This window comes from Corapipo altera, unplaced genomic scaffold (genome assembly GCF_003945725.1).
Source record: "Corapipo altera isolate COAL_440 unplaced genomic scaffold, ASM394572v1 61411, whole genome shotgun sequence".
Taxonomy (NCBI): domain Eukaryota; kingdom Metazoa; phylum Chordata; class Aves; order Passeriformes; family Pipridae; genus Corapipo; species Corapipo altera.
The window spans coordinates 28,390,331-28,406,331 of NW_020884875.1; the positions used below are offsets into that span (position 1 = coordinate 28,390,331).

The window sequence follows — 16,001 nt, forward strand, 5'->3', positions numbered from 1 at the left end:
TGCCCTTCTGCCAGTAGCTGATTGCTTGCATGATGAACCAAATGAACATCAGTCTGGCAAGAAAGTACCTAAACCCTGTGTTTTGAGTTTGATGGAGGCAGAAGTTCCCTGCCACATGTTCTGATTTCTTCTTTATGTTAAATTTTAGGATACACACCGGGGGCTTTTTATCCAGCAATTGAGGCACACACAGAATCCACAGCCTCGAATCAAACTGAAGTTGTTTGGACACTCTGGTGCTGGGAAAACCACTCTTGTGGAGTCTCTCAAGTGCGGCCTGATACGAAGCTTTTTCCGAAGACGTAGGCCAAGGCTTTCCTCCACAAGCTCAAGCAGATTCCCCCCATCTCCTTTGTCTTCCAAACCTTCAGGTATGGTTTTGATGAGAAAACATTTGCATGAGAAAACATTTTCCTCTTAGTCTCTTGTAGCTCCTAAGGAAGAACTGTTGGCTGCACTGCAAAAGACAGGACAGCGTAAGTATGTAAGAAACCAAAACAAAGCAGAGAGGGGTCTGAGTTCTCTGTGCATAGGCTTGTACCTAAAATAAGAGTGAGAGGACCAGCAAGTGTGTAGGATACGTGAGCAGTTAAGGTTTTATTTGCTTACATGTTGCGTAAGTGAACTTGGAGAGTGGAGGACAGGACTTGTAAACATGGTGTTTATTTTTCACCAAAAGTCCTAGGCTGTAACCGCCTGTGTTATAACCAGATTCCTTTTTGCTGGAGGAGCTTCAATAAATGGTGTGCAAAATTGAAACAATTGTTACATCTTTGTGATTTTTAAGTAATAATAGGATTCAGAACTTCCTCTGATGCTATGGAGTGCTTTTCTATAAGGTACAGGATTGAATTAGCCTGGTTAGAGGTGTCTAAAGTTATCTCCAAACAAGGTGAAGATGAACATTTTCTAAACTGAAATAAATGCAAATATTAGGGAAATATATTACCTGTGTAGCACCAGTTGGCCTGTGCTAAGTGGGGAGACCTACAAGATGAGGAGGAACTAGTTAGGTTTGTACTTAAGCATGTACCCAGCTTTGGAAAAACCCACAGGAGGACAGTGGAAAGAGCAGTGAACTATTTGTCCAGGTTCCTTTTCTAGTCTCAGAGGCTGCGCAGTGTATACAAGCTAAGTGTGTCGAGGAGCTCAAATTTAAACTGATATTTAGTAGTCTTATTATATAAGTGTTAGTTTAGTTGCCTTTTAAAAAAAAAAAAAAAACAACTTCTGGATAATACTTGTAAGTTTGGGTTTCATTCATCATTTTTAAGTCATGTTAGAACAGTAGTAGCAGTAGATTTCATCTCTACTTTCACTCTAGTCACCTAAGGAAGCTATAAGGCATTCACAGAGTGACTTAACAAGACAAGATCCTTGGGACAGAGATTGTTATTGCATTTGTTGTTTACTTAATACAAGGGGCTCACATCTGTGACACCAGAATAAAGAACTTGCAGGAAGGTTTTGGCTGAAGATTGTTTTGGGTTTTTTTTAATGTTGATTGGTAACAGAACAAAAGGAGAGGTGGTGTATGCTCACAGCATCATAAAATCAGAAAGACTGATCACATTGGCAAATCAAGGTAGAAGTAATGGTCAGTTTTAAGCATGGACTTGAAAATAGCTTACCTGGATATAAATCCAGAAAGTTGTGCAGTTCTGTACAAACAAAGCTGCTATGGTGTTATTTTAATATTTGGAAGTTTCTTTTTTGCTTTTTACAGTAGGTGTTCTTTTTGGATGTAAATAATTACATAACATGTAAATGATGTTATGTGTTGAATGACATAATCAGATAAATATTTAAATCAGCACAACTTGGTCTATACTTGATCACATTATTTATTTGTTCATGTGTTTGTTTAAATTCTGTAAAAATAAGGGTATTTACCCTGTATTTATTTAAGAGAGCCCAAATATTTTAAATATTACAGTAGGAGATCAAACATGAAAGTATAGTTTTACTGCTAGCAGGTAATTTCTTCCTATAGTAAAACCCAAATATTAGAATTTACCATCTAGTGGAGGAAAGAAATCTTTGCCTTATCCACTAGATGGTGCAGGTCAGTTAAAAAGCCCTTTAACTTCTCGTTTACATTCTGGGAATCTGAACTAAGCATGAACTAAAAATATTGGTTATTAGTAAAACAGTTTTGGTTAGGGGCCTGCTTTTCTTCCCCACGTCCCCAGAAACAGTTGTTACACAGTGATATTTTTTATCATTACTTACAGAAATCAGCGATATGAATACGTAACATTTCCATGTCAATAATAATTAGACCATGCTATGAAATTGCAGCCCTTAGCTAAAAAAACCCCACCAGTATATTTTTGCAATATAGAACTTTAACTATTGAAATCATTTGTACACATATAATTCAGGTTTTTCTATCCTTCCCACTCAGTGGTATATCTGCTAATGGACGGAAGTACTGTATGGGATCATTCTAGTATTTTCCTTTTAATCATTCAGAATAAGGATGTAGTTGTGTATGCTCACAGCTTCACAGTTATCTCCTTTCTTTGAAGAGCACCTTGGTGTTTTTAATCTGCTTTTATGTCTTGCATACTATTTTGAAGTGATCTGGTAGTGATTTTCACATGGTTTGTAATCTCATTTTCTTTTCCCTGACCCAGTTTCAGTAAGTATTACAAATCTTTATCCTGGTTGTGAAAATGTCAGCGTGAGAAGCCGTAGTATGATGTTTGAGCCAGGACTGACCAAAGGAGTATTAGGAACTTTCGTTTCACCTGCTCATCACTCTCACTTCTCTGCTGATGACCAGTCCACCAAGGCCATTGATATTCAAAATGCGTGCTTGCATGGTAAGCAGAGTCCTAGGCTGGGGTGCCTTAATGCTGCAGAATAGTTTATGCCATTTTGCTTGTTTTTAAAAATAAAAGTGGAAAAAAATCTGACCTGGTATAGTAGTGTTTGACAATGCAACACTGTAAGGATTTGATTTGTTTAGGGAGAAAGTAAATCTGCCTGATATTCTGTAGCTCTAATATACATAGTAATCACTCGTGTCATAACCTTCATAGTATCACATAGAAACATTTTTGACATGAATAAGTGGGGGAGAAGAAAGGAGGGATTTGGTATAACAGGAGCAGGTTGGCAAAGTGACTGCTAGTGTGAAGGCTCTTTCACCTCTATGTCCTTTGGAAATTTTATCAGATTTAATCTGGTCCCGTAAAGCCAAGTGTCCTCACCATTTAAGTGGTTCCCAGCTTTACAAAGGACCTACTGTTCTCACCCTGTGACAGGGCTAGAGCATGTTTGGTGAGCCCTGAAGCTCATCAGTCATGGTGAGTGGAGCTTCTGATTTCATTTGGGTTTTTTCAAAGGAAGCTAACTGCTTTGCAGTTGAAACCAGTTAGCAGGTTTCAACTAAAGAGAGATCAGTCAAAGAAGTTGTCATAAGTACTTATATGGCTTTTGACTCTGACCACACAAATGGTGCTTATCCTCCACTAGCCATACCAACTGTTATTTATATAGGTGGTAATATCTCTCCCAGTAGGATCTCTTCATTATGAGGAAAATGCATGTCATACAATTTTGAGGCTGAGTTAGTATTAATCAAGATTTTTATTTTGGAGAGAGAAACCTATTTATGAATGCAATATATGCACAGTAACAAATGCAGTGACAAAAAACATTTATTCTAGATGCTGAAGAGTTTGCCATGTAGCTAAAGCTTGTTCTTTGTCCAGGCTAATTTCTTCTTTTGGTATAATTTGAAACCATGTCAAATTCTGCAGAGGAACAGAATTGTGACAGACTGTCAGAAGGGTTTTCTTATATCTTTCTCTGTGCTATCTTGATGTGGAATGAAAGAGTACACATGAGGTGAACTCTGAATATCTGTACTCATAACAGTACATTGATGGCTTCTTTCCCTCTAGAAGTTTGAGGCACATCTTAATGAGCATTTATTTAACTAGAAGTAGTACCGGTGCATCAGACTTCACCATGATGTGCAGTGTATCTGGGAAGTGTCATACAGTGGAACACACTAATACTTTTATCACCTGAAGCTAAAGGAAATGGCAAAAAGAAGCATGGGGCTTTTAGGATTCTTAGCATAGTGATTCTTCAGTCCTGGTTTACCAATGCACTGAGAATAGTACAATTCCGTAAAGCAAAGTGGCTTCTTTGAGAATGTGCTTCAACTATTTTTAACATCAGCAGTGTCATGTTAAGAAGAAAAATTAATAAAAATATTAAACTTCTTGGGGGTGAGCAGGAAAAGAATGGGAACTGTTATTCTTGGTTTTCAAGGCAATTACAACATCTCTTGCTGTTGTGCAAGGCAAAGCCCAATTTAATGCATAAAACTGCATGCATATAACACAGGTGCTTCCATGTGGCATCCAGCTGAATGTCCTAGAGAGGAATGTGAGAGAGGAACAGATTATGAGGACCCAGCTTCTAAGCCTCTGAAACTCTACTCCCTTTGTTCATAATTGCTTTTGCAGTCTTGTTTTCTCACGTGCATACGATTTATCTTTGTGAAAGTTTAAATCAGATTAACTCCTGTTTGTCTTTCAATGGCTAGATGTTTCTTGTTGATGAAGTGTGATCTCTTAATTGGTGTCTGTTTTTCAGGAGTTGGTGATTTCAGCATCTGGGAATTCTCTGGAAATCCTGTGTACTTCTGCTGTTATGATTATTTTGCTGCAAATGATCACACTGCAATTCACATAGTGCTTTTTAGTCTTGAGGAGCCTTATGAAATCCAATTAAACCAAGTGACCTTTTGGCTCAGTTTCCTGAAATCATTGGTCCCAGTTGAGGAGCCAATAGGTATGTTCTTCTGCCTGCTAATGAAGTATTAAATGACTGTAGAATAAAGCTTCTTGTATTTCTCTGCAACTCTGTACATCATCCATGTTGCGTTGCTGTTATGTGTCTTCGTCACCATGTATTCAAACAAACTTTACACAAGGTTTCTTACAAAAAGCTAATTTTATCTGTGGAAGAAGCTGGAAGAGTTGTACACCCCACTTAGTCCAATTATAAAGGGTCATGAGGTTCAGTGCAACCTCATGTGGCACTGGAATTTAGACTTGTACATAGCAGATCAAGTTTTATATCAGATAAGCTGTATGGAAGAGTGTTTCAGAGAGTTGGAACCATTTAAAGCAACACATTACTTAAATTCTGCTTTTATCTAGCCTCAGTTAACTGTGTTTTCAGCATAGATTTGTGACTCTTGTCAGTGAGAACAGGACAGAACAGTATTGTAAAATAGCATTACCCCTCAGTATGTGCAACTTTAATGTGTTTAAACTAGAATTGTATTTGGACTTCAAATATGATAACTTCTTGGTGCATCAGGGTGTACAGAAATAAATATTTCTTGTAAATTTCAACTTCACCTATTCTCCAATTTTGCACAGGGTTTAAATAATTTTACTTGGTTTATGTTCAAGCTTTCTAACACACTGAACATCACTTGGCAGGCAAACCAATTAACTTTTTTCCTAAAACATCTGTTAGTCTAGGTGTATATATACTATATATATATACTATATACTGTTTGTAGCTGAGTATTGGTCGGCAGACTTTTGATAGTTTCATGGATTAACCAAGCTCTGACATGTGTCTTGGGTCTGTGATCTGAAAGATTATTCCAGACCTAACTCAGCACTCATGGACATTTGTAACACTGCTAGGGATTCACCAGACAAATGTATTAAATACTTACATAGTGCAAAGAGTATTTCCTCTCTCTTTCTGTGTTCTGCTTGAAGCTGTATGCATTATCTCAGCCAGATAATGATAATGAGCCAAGTTCAACCTTCAGTTTTCAGTTCAGGCACTGTATTCTTTTATTTTCTCTTTAAGATCAAATCTAAGTTTCGCAATATGAGCATTTGGATCTAACCAGCAATCAATTGACTCTGGAAGTAATAGCTCAGAAATTTGCAGAAAAGTGTCAAAGCTGCACGTACAGTTAATTTGCAGTTGCTGGAAGTTTTTTGTGGCTCATCAGTCTAGCAAGGAAACTTAGTTCTTCAGAGTCAGAATTTCGGTTAATTTTTTCTTCTTGCTGATCTGATTATCAGGATTGTTTAGATACTTTGCTTAAATCTGTCTTCATACTGATCAGCTCAATTTGGGCACCCATGCAGCTTTATATTGTTACAGATCTCTCAAGTAATATCTATTAACTGATGTTAGCAGAAAAGTTAAAACCTTTGGAATTATTTTCTAGTTATTTTGTCTAAGTCCTTTAACTGCCAAAAAAAAAAAAAGAAAGAAAAAAAAGATAATTACAAAATACTCACCTGGAAGTGCTATGCAGAGATTTTGGGAAATGTGGCTTTTTAAGAAAGAATCAAGATTATGTGGCTCTTAATTGATGAGAACTGAGCAGTGATGTAACCATATTTATCCCATGTGAAGTTTATTTCAGGCTAAAACAGCAGGATTGGGTGTATTGTCTCTTTTAAAAATAGTCTAATGATGTCTTTTCTTTTTTGGAAAATCAGTTTGAGAAAAGATTGAAAACTCTGTGTTCCGTACTGTCACCTCATTCATACCATTTGTATCTTTCTTTCTTTTTCATTCTTTTTCATGGTTTCTGCCAGACTTTCCTACTTAACTCTCACGTAAGTGAGAGGTCATTGTTTGTGTAAGTACTGCAAAGTAGCATTCATATCAACATATGAATGCTGTAGACGTTTTGTGTTCTACTTACAATCCTCTACTCTACAACTCTAGTATTAAGGACCATCCAAAGATTATGCAAAACCCTTTCAAAAAACTGTTATTTCTGAATATTTTTTCCTCACACTATCGTAGTTTGTAGTTAATAGATGTATCATTAGTGCTATTGATTACTGGTTTTGTGGAAAAGAAACAACTAATGTAATATAACTGTATCTGATGTTATTCAAATAGTCTAGCTATTAATATATAGACAGTCCTATAAGCAGATAATAGCCAAAGCACCAGCTGTTACACTATTAATGGCTATGCTTAGAGTTGGTAAATCCACCATAAAAGTGCTTGATATGAAGAATGTAAAATGTATTTCTGCTTTTCTGGCTCAGTAAGACACCCATCTCTATAGGCATGTCTCACAGTGAGGGAGTCGTCTTATTTCTCTTCTAGCATTTGGTGGAAAGCTGAAAAGACCCCTGCATGTTGTTTTGGTTGCCACACATGCTGACATAGTGAATCTTCCTCGGCCTACTGGGGGAGAGTTCTACTATGACAAAGACATGTCACTGTTGAAAGAAATCAAAAACAGGTAAGTGGGGAGTGCATTTATATGTAGTGTTTAAACATGTTAATTGGAAAGAAAAAATACCAAAATGTATATGTAAAAGGTTAAGCTTTATGATATTATGATATTTTGAATATGTTCAGGAAGCCTGTATTGTGCTAAAATTGAAATATTTACCGCTAAAATGAGCCAAGTGTTGTCAAAGTGAATTGTGGCTTAGGAAGTCTCACGCTGTAAACGCTAGGGTACGTCCAGAGGCCATTTCAGCTTTCTTTCTAATGTGCTGGTGTTCAGGTTTTGCAGTCTCAGAAAACTGAGCAGTTCTCAGCTAAAAATTCTGGATGCAAAAGAGGCAACTCTATGAGAGAACCACGCTTTGCTCTGAAGTGATTTAGGGATAGGTATGAAAAAAGCCTAAATGAGGCCTGAAGGTACTCCCTACACAGTTTGCAAAAAGCTGGACATTATAGAGTCACACAGGTGACAAGGTCATCCAAGAGGTACCTAGAAGTTAGGAAAACTTCTAGCATTCTTCAGCAAATATCTGGAGCACGTACTAATGGTAGATGGAAATAGGGAATTTTTCATGAACATGCTGTTGTTTAAAGTAACAATAACTTGTGTTCCCAGTGAGCACACAAGTGGGTAGCACGTGCTATGAGAAACCATTCATACCTGTGAGCACAGACACTTGTCTGGACTGTACAAGAAACAGATGTAGGAATTCCAGCACAATACTGGTAGGGCAGTATCTTGATCTATTGAAATAAATGGATAGAAAATACCTGTGTGTAGTCTTTGGTGTTGGAATTTTTTTAAATGCAAATCTCTTCAGAACTCAGAAAACAGATTTGTGTGGTTGAAAAGTCAAAAGCAAGTGAGAAAGAGAGCTGGTGTCAAGAGCAATGACAACTGGACTATTTAAAGTAAGAAGAAAGAAAGCAACAAACACTAAGACCTTAAAAATAATTAATTCCTGTAATCCCTTCTCTAGTAAAATGTTTTGGTTTGTATTTCCGAGTCATGTAATGCAGTTATAATTTTCTTCCACATCTTCAGCCATCATCCTGAGAGAAAACAATTTTCTCTCAATATCTGCTTATTTTCAAGACAATTAGAAGCACCTATGCTGTCTGTTATTATAAAATATCTTAGCACAATCATTACTTTATCATTCCTGGAAGAAAAATATCTCTTGTAAAATTTAAGACTGAAGTACAACTGTATTAAGAAATAAACTGGATTTGAGACTAAGTAAACAATAACTTTTGTCTTTTAGATTTGGAAATGATTTGCAAATTTCAGAAAAGTTATTTGTCTTGGATGCTGGAGCATCAGGGTCTAAAGATATGAAGCTTCTCCGAAATCACTTGCAAGAAATAAGAAGCCAAATAATTTCTGTAAGTAATGTCCTATGTCCTGTGTTCGATCAGCCAAAATGTGACCATCATGTTTAATAATTTACTGTAAATTTCGAACTTATATTGTGAAGCATCTAGAAATAGGTGCTGTTTCAATATTTTTAGCAGCATGCTTTACAGGTCAGGTGATAAACAAACTCCTGACATCAAAGATTCAGTCTTTATTTTGAAAATTGTAGCTGTTTTCAGCAGGTCACCAAAATGCTCTCTACTGAAAGAAAACAATTTGAGATTTTCAGTTCAAAGTCATAGTTTTGTATTTTGATTGGCAGTGATTTGATTCCAGCATTGACCCTTTTTTTTAATCAGCATTGTATTACAGAGAAACAGATAAATATATTATAAATATATTTCAGGCAAATACATTTTTCTTAAATTAAACATCAGAGTAGGACAGTTTCCTCAACTGTTATAAAGATAATGAATATGTATTAACTTTTAACTGCCTTTTTTAACTGAAAAGTTTTGCTGTTGCATATGTACGTGTAGGTATACGTACATGAGACCAAAGGTAGAGTAACCATGGTTTGCTGTTAGCATCATGAATCCACAGAGACTTCCATACTAAGGGTAATCAAGTCAAATTTTTAGGTAGCCTGTGCTAAATGGATTTCTATTTCTTCATACCAAGGGCCTTCTTAGTTGTGTTACACACTAACAAGATTTTCTGCAGCTACTTCTGATAGGTATTTTTTAAAGTTAATTAAAAATGAATGTATTACTGAGTTAATTCTGTGGGTTGAGGAAAATATTTAGTTTTATGCAAAATTCAGCCTACTTTACATTCCCAATGGTCTCTTGATTTAATAGGCTTTCCTTCTCTGAAAAAACTTTATTGTAGCTGTGATCACTGGCTTGAAATCTAAAAAGGGTTTTGCTGCACAAGAAGTGCATGCTGTGGCTTGAGAGTGTAGAAAGGAGGTATCAGTGAAGTCTAAGACAGTCAATACATGAAAGTACCATTTTTGCTTCTTGTCTGGTACCATGCTTTCTCACCTTTTGAAGTAAATTGGTCCTGCAGAGGTATTTATGGCTACAAATTTTAAATAAATTTTGATAATTTCAGTAATAAGAGCATCTTAAAAATGCATGAAGGAAACTCATGGTGATACTAGGAACATTTGCTTATTTCAGCCTTTCCCAAATCTTTGTTCGCGAAGCCTAGCCATGATGATGATGATGATTGCTTATTTCAGTGAAAAAGTGGTTTCTGGAATTCATTTTTTTAAGGAGAGGTAAATTGATCTTGTGGAAAGTGAATGCCAGATGATAAAGGTCCAGCACAAGGGGAACTCTTTAGGTCTAAACATACATTATGAATGCATTAGACTACCATAAAAAAAAAACAAAACCAAAAACAACAGCATCATCATCAACAACAAAACCATCAGCACCAAACCAATAGTACCATTATTCTCAAATGGATGTTTTCTGTGCTTCATTTAAGACTTGCCCACCTATGACTCATCTCTGTGAAAAAATAATCTCCACACTGCCTTCATGGAGAAAAATTAATGGACCTAACCAGCTGATGTCCTTGCAGCAGTTTGTCTATGATGTACAGGAACATCTTAATCCCCTAGCAAGTGAAAACGACCTACGGCAAATTGCACAGCAGTTGCATAGTATAGGAGAGGTAAGTGTTTTTATCTAGACTGAATCTCTTCATTAGCAAGGTACTCTTCTCGTAGAATATTGCTTTATGATTTTAAGCAAATGTCTAAAGTTGGGTTTTTTACTCTCCCTCTTGAGACATCATAAGAAGTAGAGACTAGTTATTAATGCTTTTTGTTATTATTATTGTCTTCTGGCTTCTATTTCATTCAACATAATCTCTTTGAGACAGGAAGAATTACAGTTTATAGCTACAGCTATAAGAAGATAAAATGCCCAGAAAGGATCCATATGCCATCACCTTCAATGAAGTGTTCACTGCATATGAGAAATTTATATGTGTCCATTAGAAATTGAATCATAGAATAACACCTTTGCATAAACAGCTTGCAGAGCATGACTAGGCTTTCCAGCTGTTGACCTCTAATCATTCCATTACTAGTGGAAATCAAGAACCAAATCTGGTTTTTTTTCTGAGCACTTGCCAGATATTAAAATGCACTGTTTGTTTTTCTCCCGTGAGCAGTGTTAATCAAATTATTTGGTTATGTTAGGAATGTTAGGTAGGAGAGAATGTGGGCTATCACCTTGTAATACAGTATGTAATACAGATGTAAACAGTAACTTTCATATTTATAAACAGATAAACATTATGCAGAGTGAAACTGTCCAAGATGTTGTGCTTCTGGATCCTCGCTGGCTCTGTTCAAATGTCCTTGGAAAAATCTTGTCAGTGGAGAACCCAAAAGCCCTCCATCACTATAGAGGCCGATACACTATAGAGGACATCCAGCGTCTGGTGACAGATAGTGACGTGGAAGAACTGATACAGATTTTGGATGCCATGGATATTTGTGCAAGGGACCTTAGTAGTGGAGCAATGGTGGATATTCCTGCTCTCATAAAGACTGACAATCTCCATAGGTCTTGGACAGATGAGGAGGATGAAGTGCTGATTTATGGTGGTGTTAGAATCGTTCCTGTGGAACATCTTACCCCATTTCCTTGCGGAATTTTTCATAAAGTTCAGGTGAATCTATGCAGGTGGATTCATCAGCAGAGCACAGAGGGAGATGCTGATATACGTTTGTGGGTAAACGGATCAAAGATTATGAATCGCGGAACTGAGCTTTTAGTGCTGCTGGTCAATCATGGTCAGGGTATAGAGGTTCAAGTTAGAGGACTGGAAACAGAGAAGATCAAGTGTTGTTTACTTCTGGATTCTGTGTGTAGCACCATTGATAACTTAATAGCCACAACCTTACCAGGTCTTCTGACTGGGAAATACTACCTTAGTCCTCAGCAGCTGAGGGAACATCATGAGCCAGTAATGGTCTACCAGCCTAGAGACTTTTTCCGTGCACAGAGTCAAAAGGAGACATCACTAACTAACACTATGGGAGGATATAAAGAGAGCTTTAGCAGTATACTGTGTTTTGGGTGTCTTGATGTCTACTCCCAGGGAAGTCTAGGAATGGATATTCATGTTTCCGATCTGAATCTACTTACCAGGAGAAAATTAAGTCGACTTTTGGATCCACCTGATCCTATGGGCAAAGATTGGTGCCTTCTGGCCATGAACCTGGGCCTCCCTGATCTTGTTGCAAAGTACAATACAAATAATGGAACACAAAATTACTTTCTTTCAAGTCCAGTTCATGCCCTTCTGCAGGAATGGAGTAATGCACCTGAGAGTACTGTAGGTATCCTGATGTCTAAGCTGAGGGAATTAGGTCGCAGAGATGCAGCAGATTTTTTACTGAAGGCATCTTCTGTATTCAAAATTAATTTAGATGCTAACGGTCAAGAGGCTTATGCTTCCAGTTGCAACAGTGGCACATCTTATAACTCAATTAGCTCTGTAGTGTCACGGTAAGAGGAAGTGTTTTGCATGGACGTCCTTTTAAACTGGTGAAAGGATAAAAGATACAGTATAAGAGTTGCAATGCATACTAATTTATGAGATTTTACGTCAAAGGATCCTTCTCTAGTGCCACCGTTTATGTGCATAACCTTTCTGCTCCTAACTGTGAATTGTTGCTCTTTATTAAAAAGACTGTTGTACTTCTGGTGGTTTAAAACTATTCCTGATACAGAATGTGCTGCTTAATACTGCCATTTCAACTGGAAAGTCTTAACTTTTGGATTATATATTGCAACTGTTTTATATAATTCTCCCCATAAAAGGTAGGGGGAGAATAATAGCACATATTACCTTAAATGTGTATTTCTTACACCCTTTTTTTTCTTTTCACTGTGTCCCCTGCTTGAAATTTTTTAATATTTTTAAGGAGCAAAATCCACCATTTGTGATCAATCTGACCAAATTTAAGCGCATTGTTTTTAGCTGAAAAAGCGAGTGCCTTTTGCAGAAGGGAGGGTGCAGTTGATTTGAATGACCCTGCTGGAGTTACAAGAACATGCTACCTCTGTTTCACTTAAATTGTCTGCATGCTTATCATTGCAAGTGGTGCTTGCCTTTTAATTTTTCCTGCACTTCTGAGACATTGGTGATGACTCACACAGAGCATTCCTGTGCCAGTACTATGGGTATAGACATGTGATACCTAATCAAATTCAATTACAGTCAGATCATAATGTGAAAATCTCTTAAACTTGCCAAATTATCATGCTTCATTATTTCCATGCACCTCAGGTAAAAGTTCATATCATTACAGAGTTCAAAAAACACAAGTGTTGGATACTGCAGAATAATATTGTCTAGCTGTCAGTTGTAATTTGTGTATAACAAAGGTTTTCTACTATTAGATCCTGCGTTACTTACTTCCTGTACTTGAAAACTTTGATGGGGATAAAAAAAAAAGGAAGCAAGGTTTCTTGCAGTGATAACTTTAAAATTGATATGAGGGAATATGACCCATTCTCTGTTCTAAAAAGCATGTAATTTTCATGGTGCGATATGTGTTTGTTTATATATATTGTATGTACATACATTAAGACTATTTTTTCCTTAATCTTACAATGTAGTAAAATTTTAAAGGACTTTTCTACAAATAAAGTGTTGCTTGTTGCATCTTAGTTGATCATATTCTGTTGCTGAAGAGTACTGAACCTTCTTTTTTCCTTAGAGTCACAATTGTGGAGAGGCAGTGCCTGCCTTCTGAAGCTCTGGGAACCTCCTGTTTCACTTCAGAGGGATATCTTAGTACACTGCAGCAATATTTATTTATTTGTTAGCTGCAGAGGTGGTCCCCAGCCAGCATAGGGATTTGCATTCATTTTGACAAATGGCAAGGCAAAGCAGATTGGTACATAGCCTTTTTCTTTGTGTTTTTTTGCAAAGGAAACTAAAACAGCAGATGCGACATTGTCATCAGGAATCCTCCAGATTATGCTGTGCTGCAGAGGGAAAGAACACCGCATTAGAGCCTGTGCTGCAGTAATGGTCCTTTACATTAAAGATCCCCTCATCACACAAGGAACTGTGCTGGTGCTGCTTATTTAAACTCCCAGCATCACTCCCTGATAGCTGCACAGTCTCAATATGACACTTTATGCAGGCACAATACCTCTACCCTGTGTATGATGGAAAGAAATTAAGTGGGCCCTTCTTAAAATGCTAGTTGCTGTTTCCCGGTGCCTTTCTTTGCATATTATACCCTTGCTTTATTAAATACTTTTCTGGGTATCACTAGGCTCCTTAGTTAAACATTTTTTTGAAGTCTAGTCCTCAGTAAAAGGTATGGTTAATAAGAAGTCCTACCCTGAGGTGTCTGTGCTTTGATATTCTGCCTCTGACAAACTGCATTCGGTATCTTCCACTGCTGCTCAAAGTGGTTCTGGGCAGAGCCCAGCTCTATGCAGCCCATATTTGCCTGTCAATTTATGGCCACCACCATGCTTCCCCTTCCAGCTGTGGACATGTTCTGTACTTCTGTCAGATTCTGGTATGTGATGGGTTCTTCATGTCATAAAACTTTATACTTTTCAACCAGAAAAGCTTTCCTCCCCTGCCTCCTTCCCCATATGCTTTATGTGCACTCAAGATGCATGGTTGACTTACCAACACTGATTCATTACTTCTTTTACTTTTGTTTGTTTTACCCCTCCCAACAGCATGTTCCTGATAGTTCTCTGCTTTCATTTACTATAAAATGCAGCCCTGGGAGTATAAATGACTTAGTGGATGCTATGATGGATCTTTGACCAGCAGTAACAGCCTCTTGCATCATTTCCAGTTTTCATGGTAATTGGCTCAGGAAAGTGAGTCATAGTCATAGGATAGCTTTGGATTGCTTTGTTATAAATCCTGTGCCACAGACTAAAAAAAAATTTTGTTTCCTAAATTACAGTTAAATGAAAGAAAAGGCTGGCAACGTGATACAAATGGGCATCCCTTCAGTTGCTTCACTTTTATTGATTCTCGTTTTGTTTTGTGAATGCAGCTAGGAGCAGAGCTGCATTCCAGGACTGTGTTTAAAAAATACACTGATCGTCCCTGACTTACTCCAGAAACAGAGAAAATGCAGGTCTTTGCAAAATCAAAAAGTTTAGCCATAAATGTACAGAATGTATAGTTCATGCAAGGAAGATGCTAAGCTCAGCTCCTGACAGTGAAATAACTGAAGCTAGATACTTATCATTCTTGTAGCTTCAGAGCAGAGCTGCTGAAACACAACTTTGAGCATAAAGCAGATGAGGCCCAACTTTCATTTTGTCTTCAAAATCCATAATACAGACAAACTCAAGCTTGCAACACAGCTGCTCAAGGCCAAGGTGCATTACAGGTTGTCTTGCAGTTTAGAAATGTATTCTATTGACACCTGTACTCAAATTCTGAAGAAATTTTCTGAAGAAGATAGGGAGGGAGCAAGCATTTTGGTGCAAATCAGTTTTCCAGTGTTTTCTCCCTGGCATGCAGCAGCATGCATAGGATAGGAAAATATTGCTGTTTGTATTGGGTTTTACTTGTTGTATTGTCTCTGGGAGTTCTGCTGCTGACCAGACTGCTAAGTTTGGAAAGACACAAGAGATTGGTGGCAAATGATTTTGAGGGTGGGACAAGGGCATCCAGGGGTGGCCTTGGGTAGTGGTAGATATATACAATTCTTGTCACCTTAAAAGGGTGTAAACTGGAGACAGCCACAGATTTTAAGATCTTTGGGATTCAAGTGATTGAGAAAGAATTATGAGACTATGGTGATATAGAAACACCCAAATGTCAAGAGATTGACAGAACCAGGAGGCTTAGAAAGGAGCCAGAGCACAGTTTCCTAAAAGGTCAGGTCTTTACAGAGAGCAACAGTGAAGCTGTGCTGGAACCAGTTCCAGGTCCTAAACTCTGCTGTCTGCATTCCTCACTCTAAGGAGTTAATTCACAACCTTTTTATTGCAGAGATGCTGTGTTGCTACATCATTGTTTAAAACGGGTGCCTCAACTTGAATCACATCACTATTTCAGCTTTGCCAATGAGATGGAGGAGTAATCCCCAAGCTGTAACTCCAGAGAAAGTAAATGAAGCATGCTGCTGGCTGAAACCTCTCTTTAAGTCAGAGGAAATGGAGCAGTGCAGTACCTTCTTTGAAGGTGGCCTGAAAGCACTCTGCACAATATGAAAATTTATTTGTATTTGACTTTTTGTTGTTAAACTCATTCCAGCAGGTCACAAAAAACCACCAGGATCAGAAATTCACTCACCTTTCTTTTCAGTCATTGTCTGACTCAGAAGTCAAGGTAGTGGATAGAAAAGAGGAAGAAA

General features: G+C 37.5%; 1 protein-coding gene across 1 annotated transcript in view; it reads left to right on the forward strand.

Moving 5' to 3' along the window:
- The window catches only part of DAPK1 (death associated protein kinase 1), an 89,359-nt gene extending 76,031 nt beyond the window's left edge, over window positions 1-13,328 (forward strand). Inside the window, exons 20-26 of the mRNA XM_027634788.1 lie at window positions 149-371; window positions 2,640-2,828; window positions 4,618-4,815; window positions 7,132-7,270; window positions 8,526-8,646; window positions 10,115-10,303; window positions 10,925-13,328. Coding sequence (XP_027490589.1) covers window positions 149-371; window positions 2,640-2,828; window positions 4,618-4,815; window positions 7,132-7,270; window positions 8,526-8,646; window positions 10,115-10,303; window positions 10,925-12,157 — 2,292 coding nt within the window. The 3' untranslated portion in view covers window positions 12,158-13,328. The remainder of the gene's footprint in view (window positions 1-148; window positions 372-2,639; window positions 2,829-4,617; window positions 4,816-7,131; window positions 7,271-8,525; window positions 8,647-10,114; window positions 10,304-10,924) is intronic.
- Window positions 13,329-16,001: the final 2,673 nt, after the last annotated feature.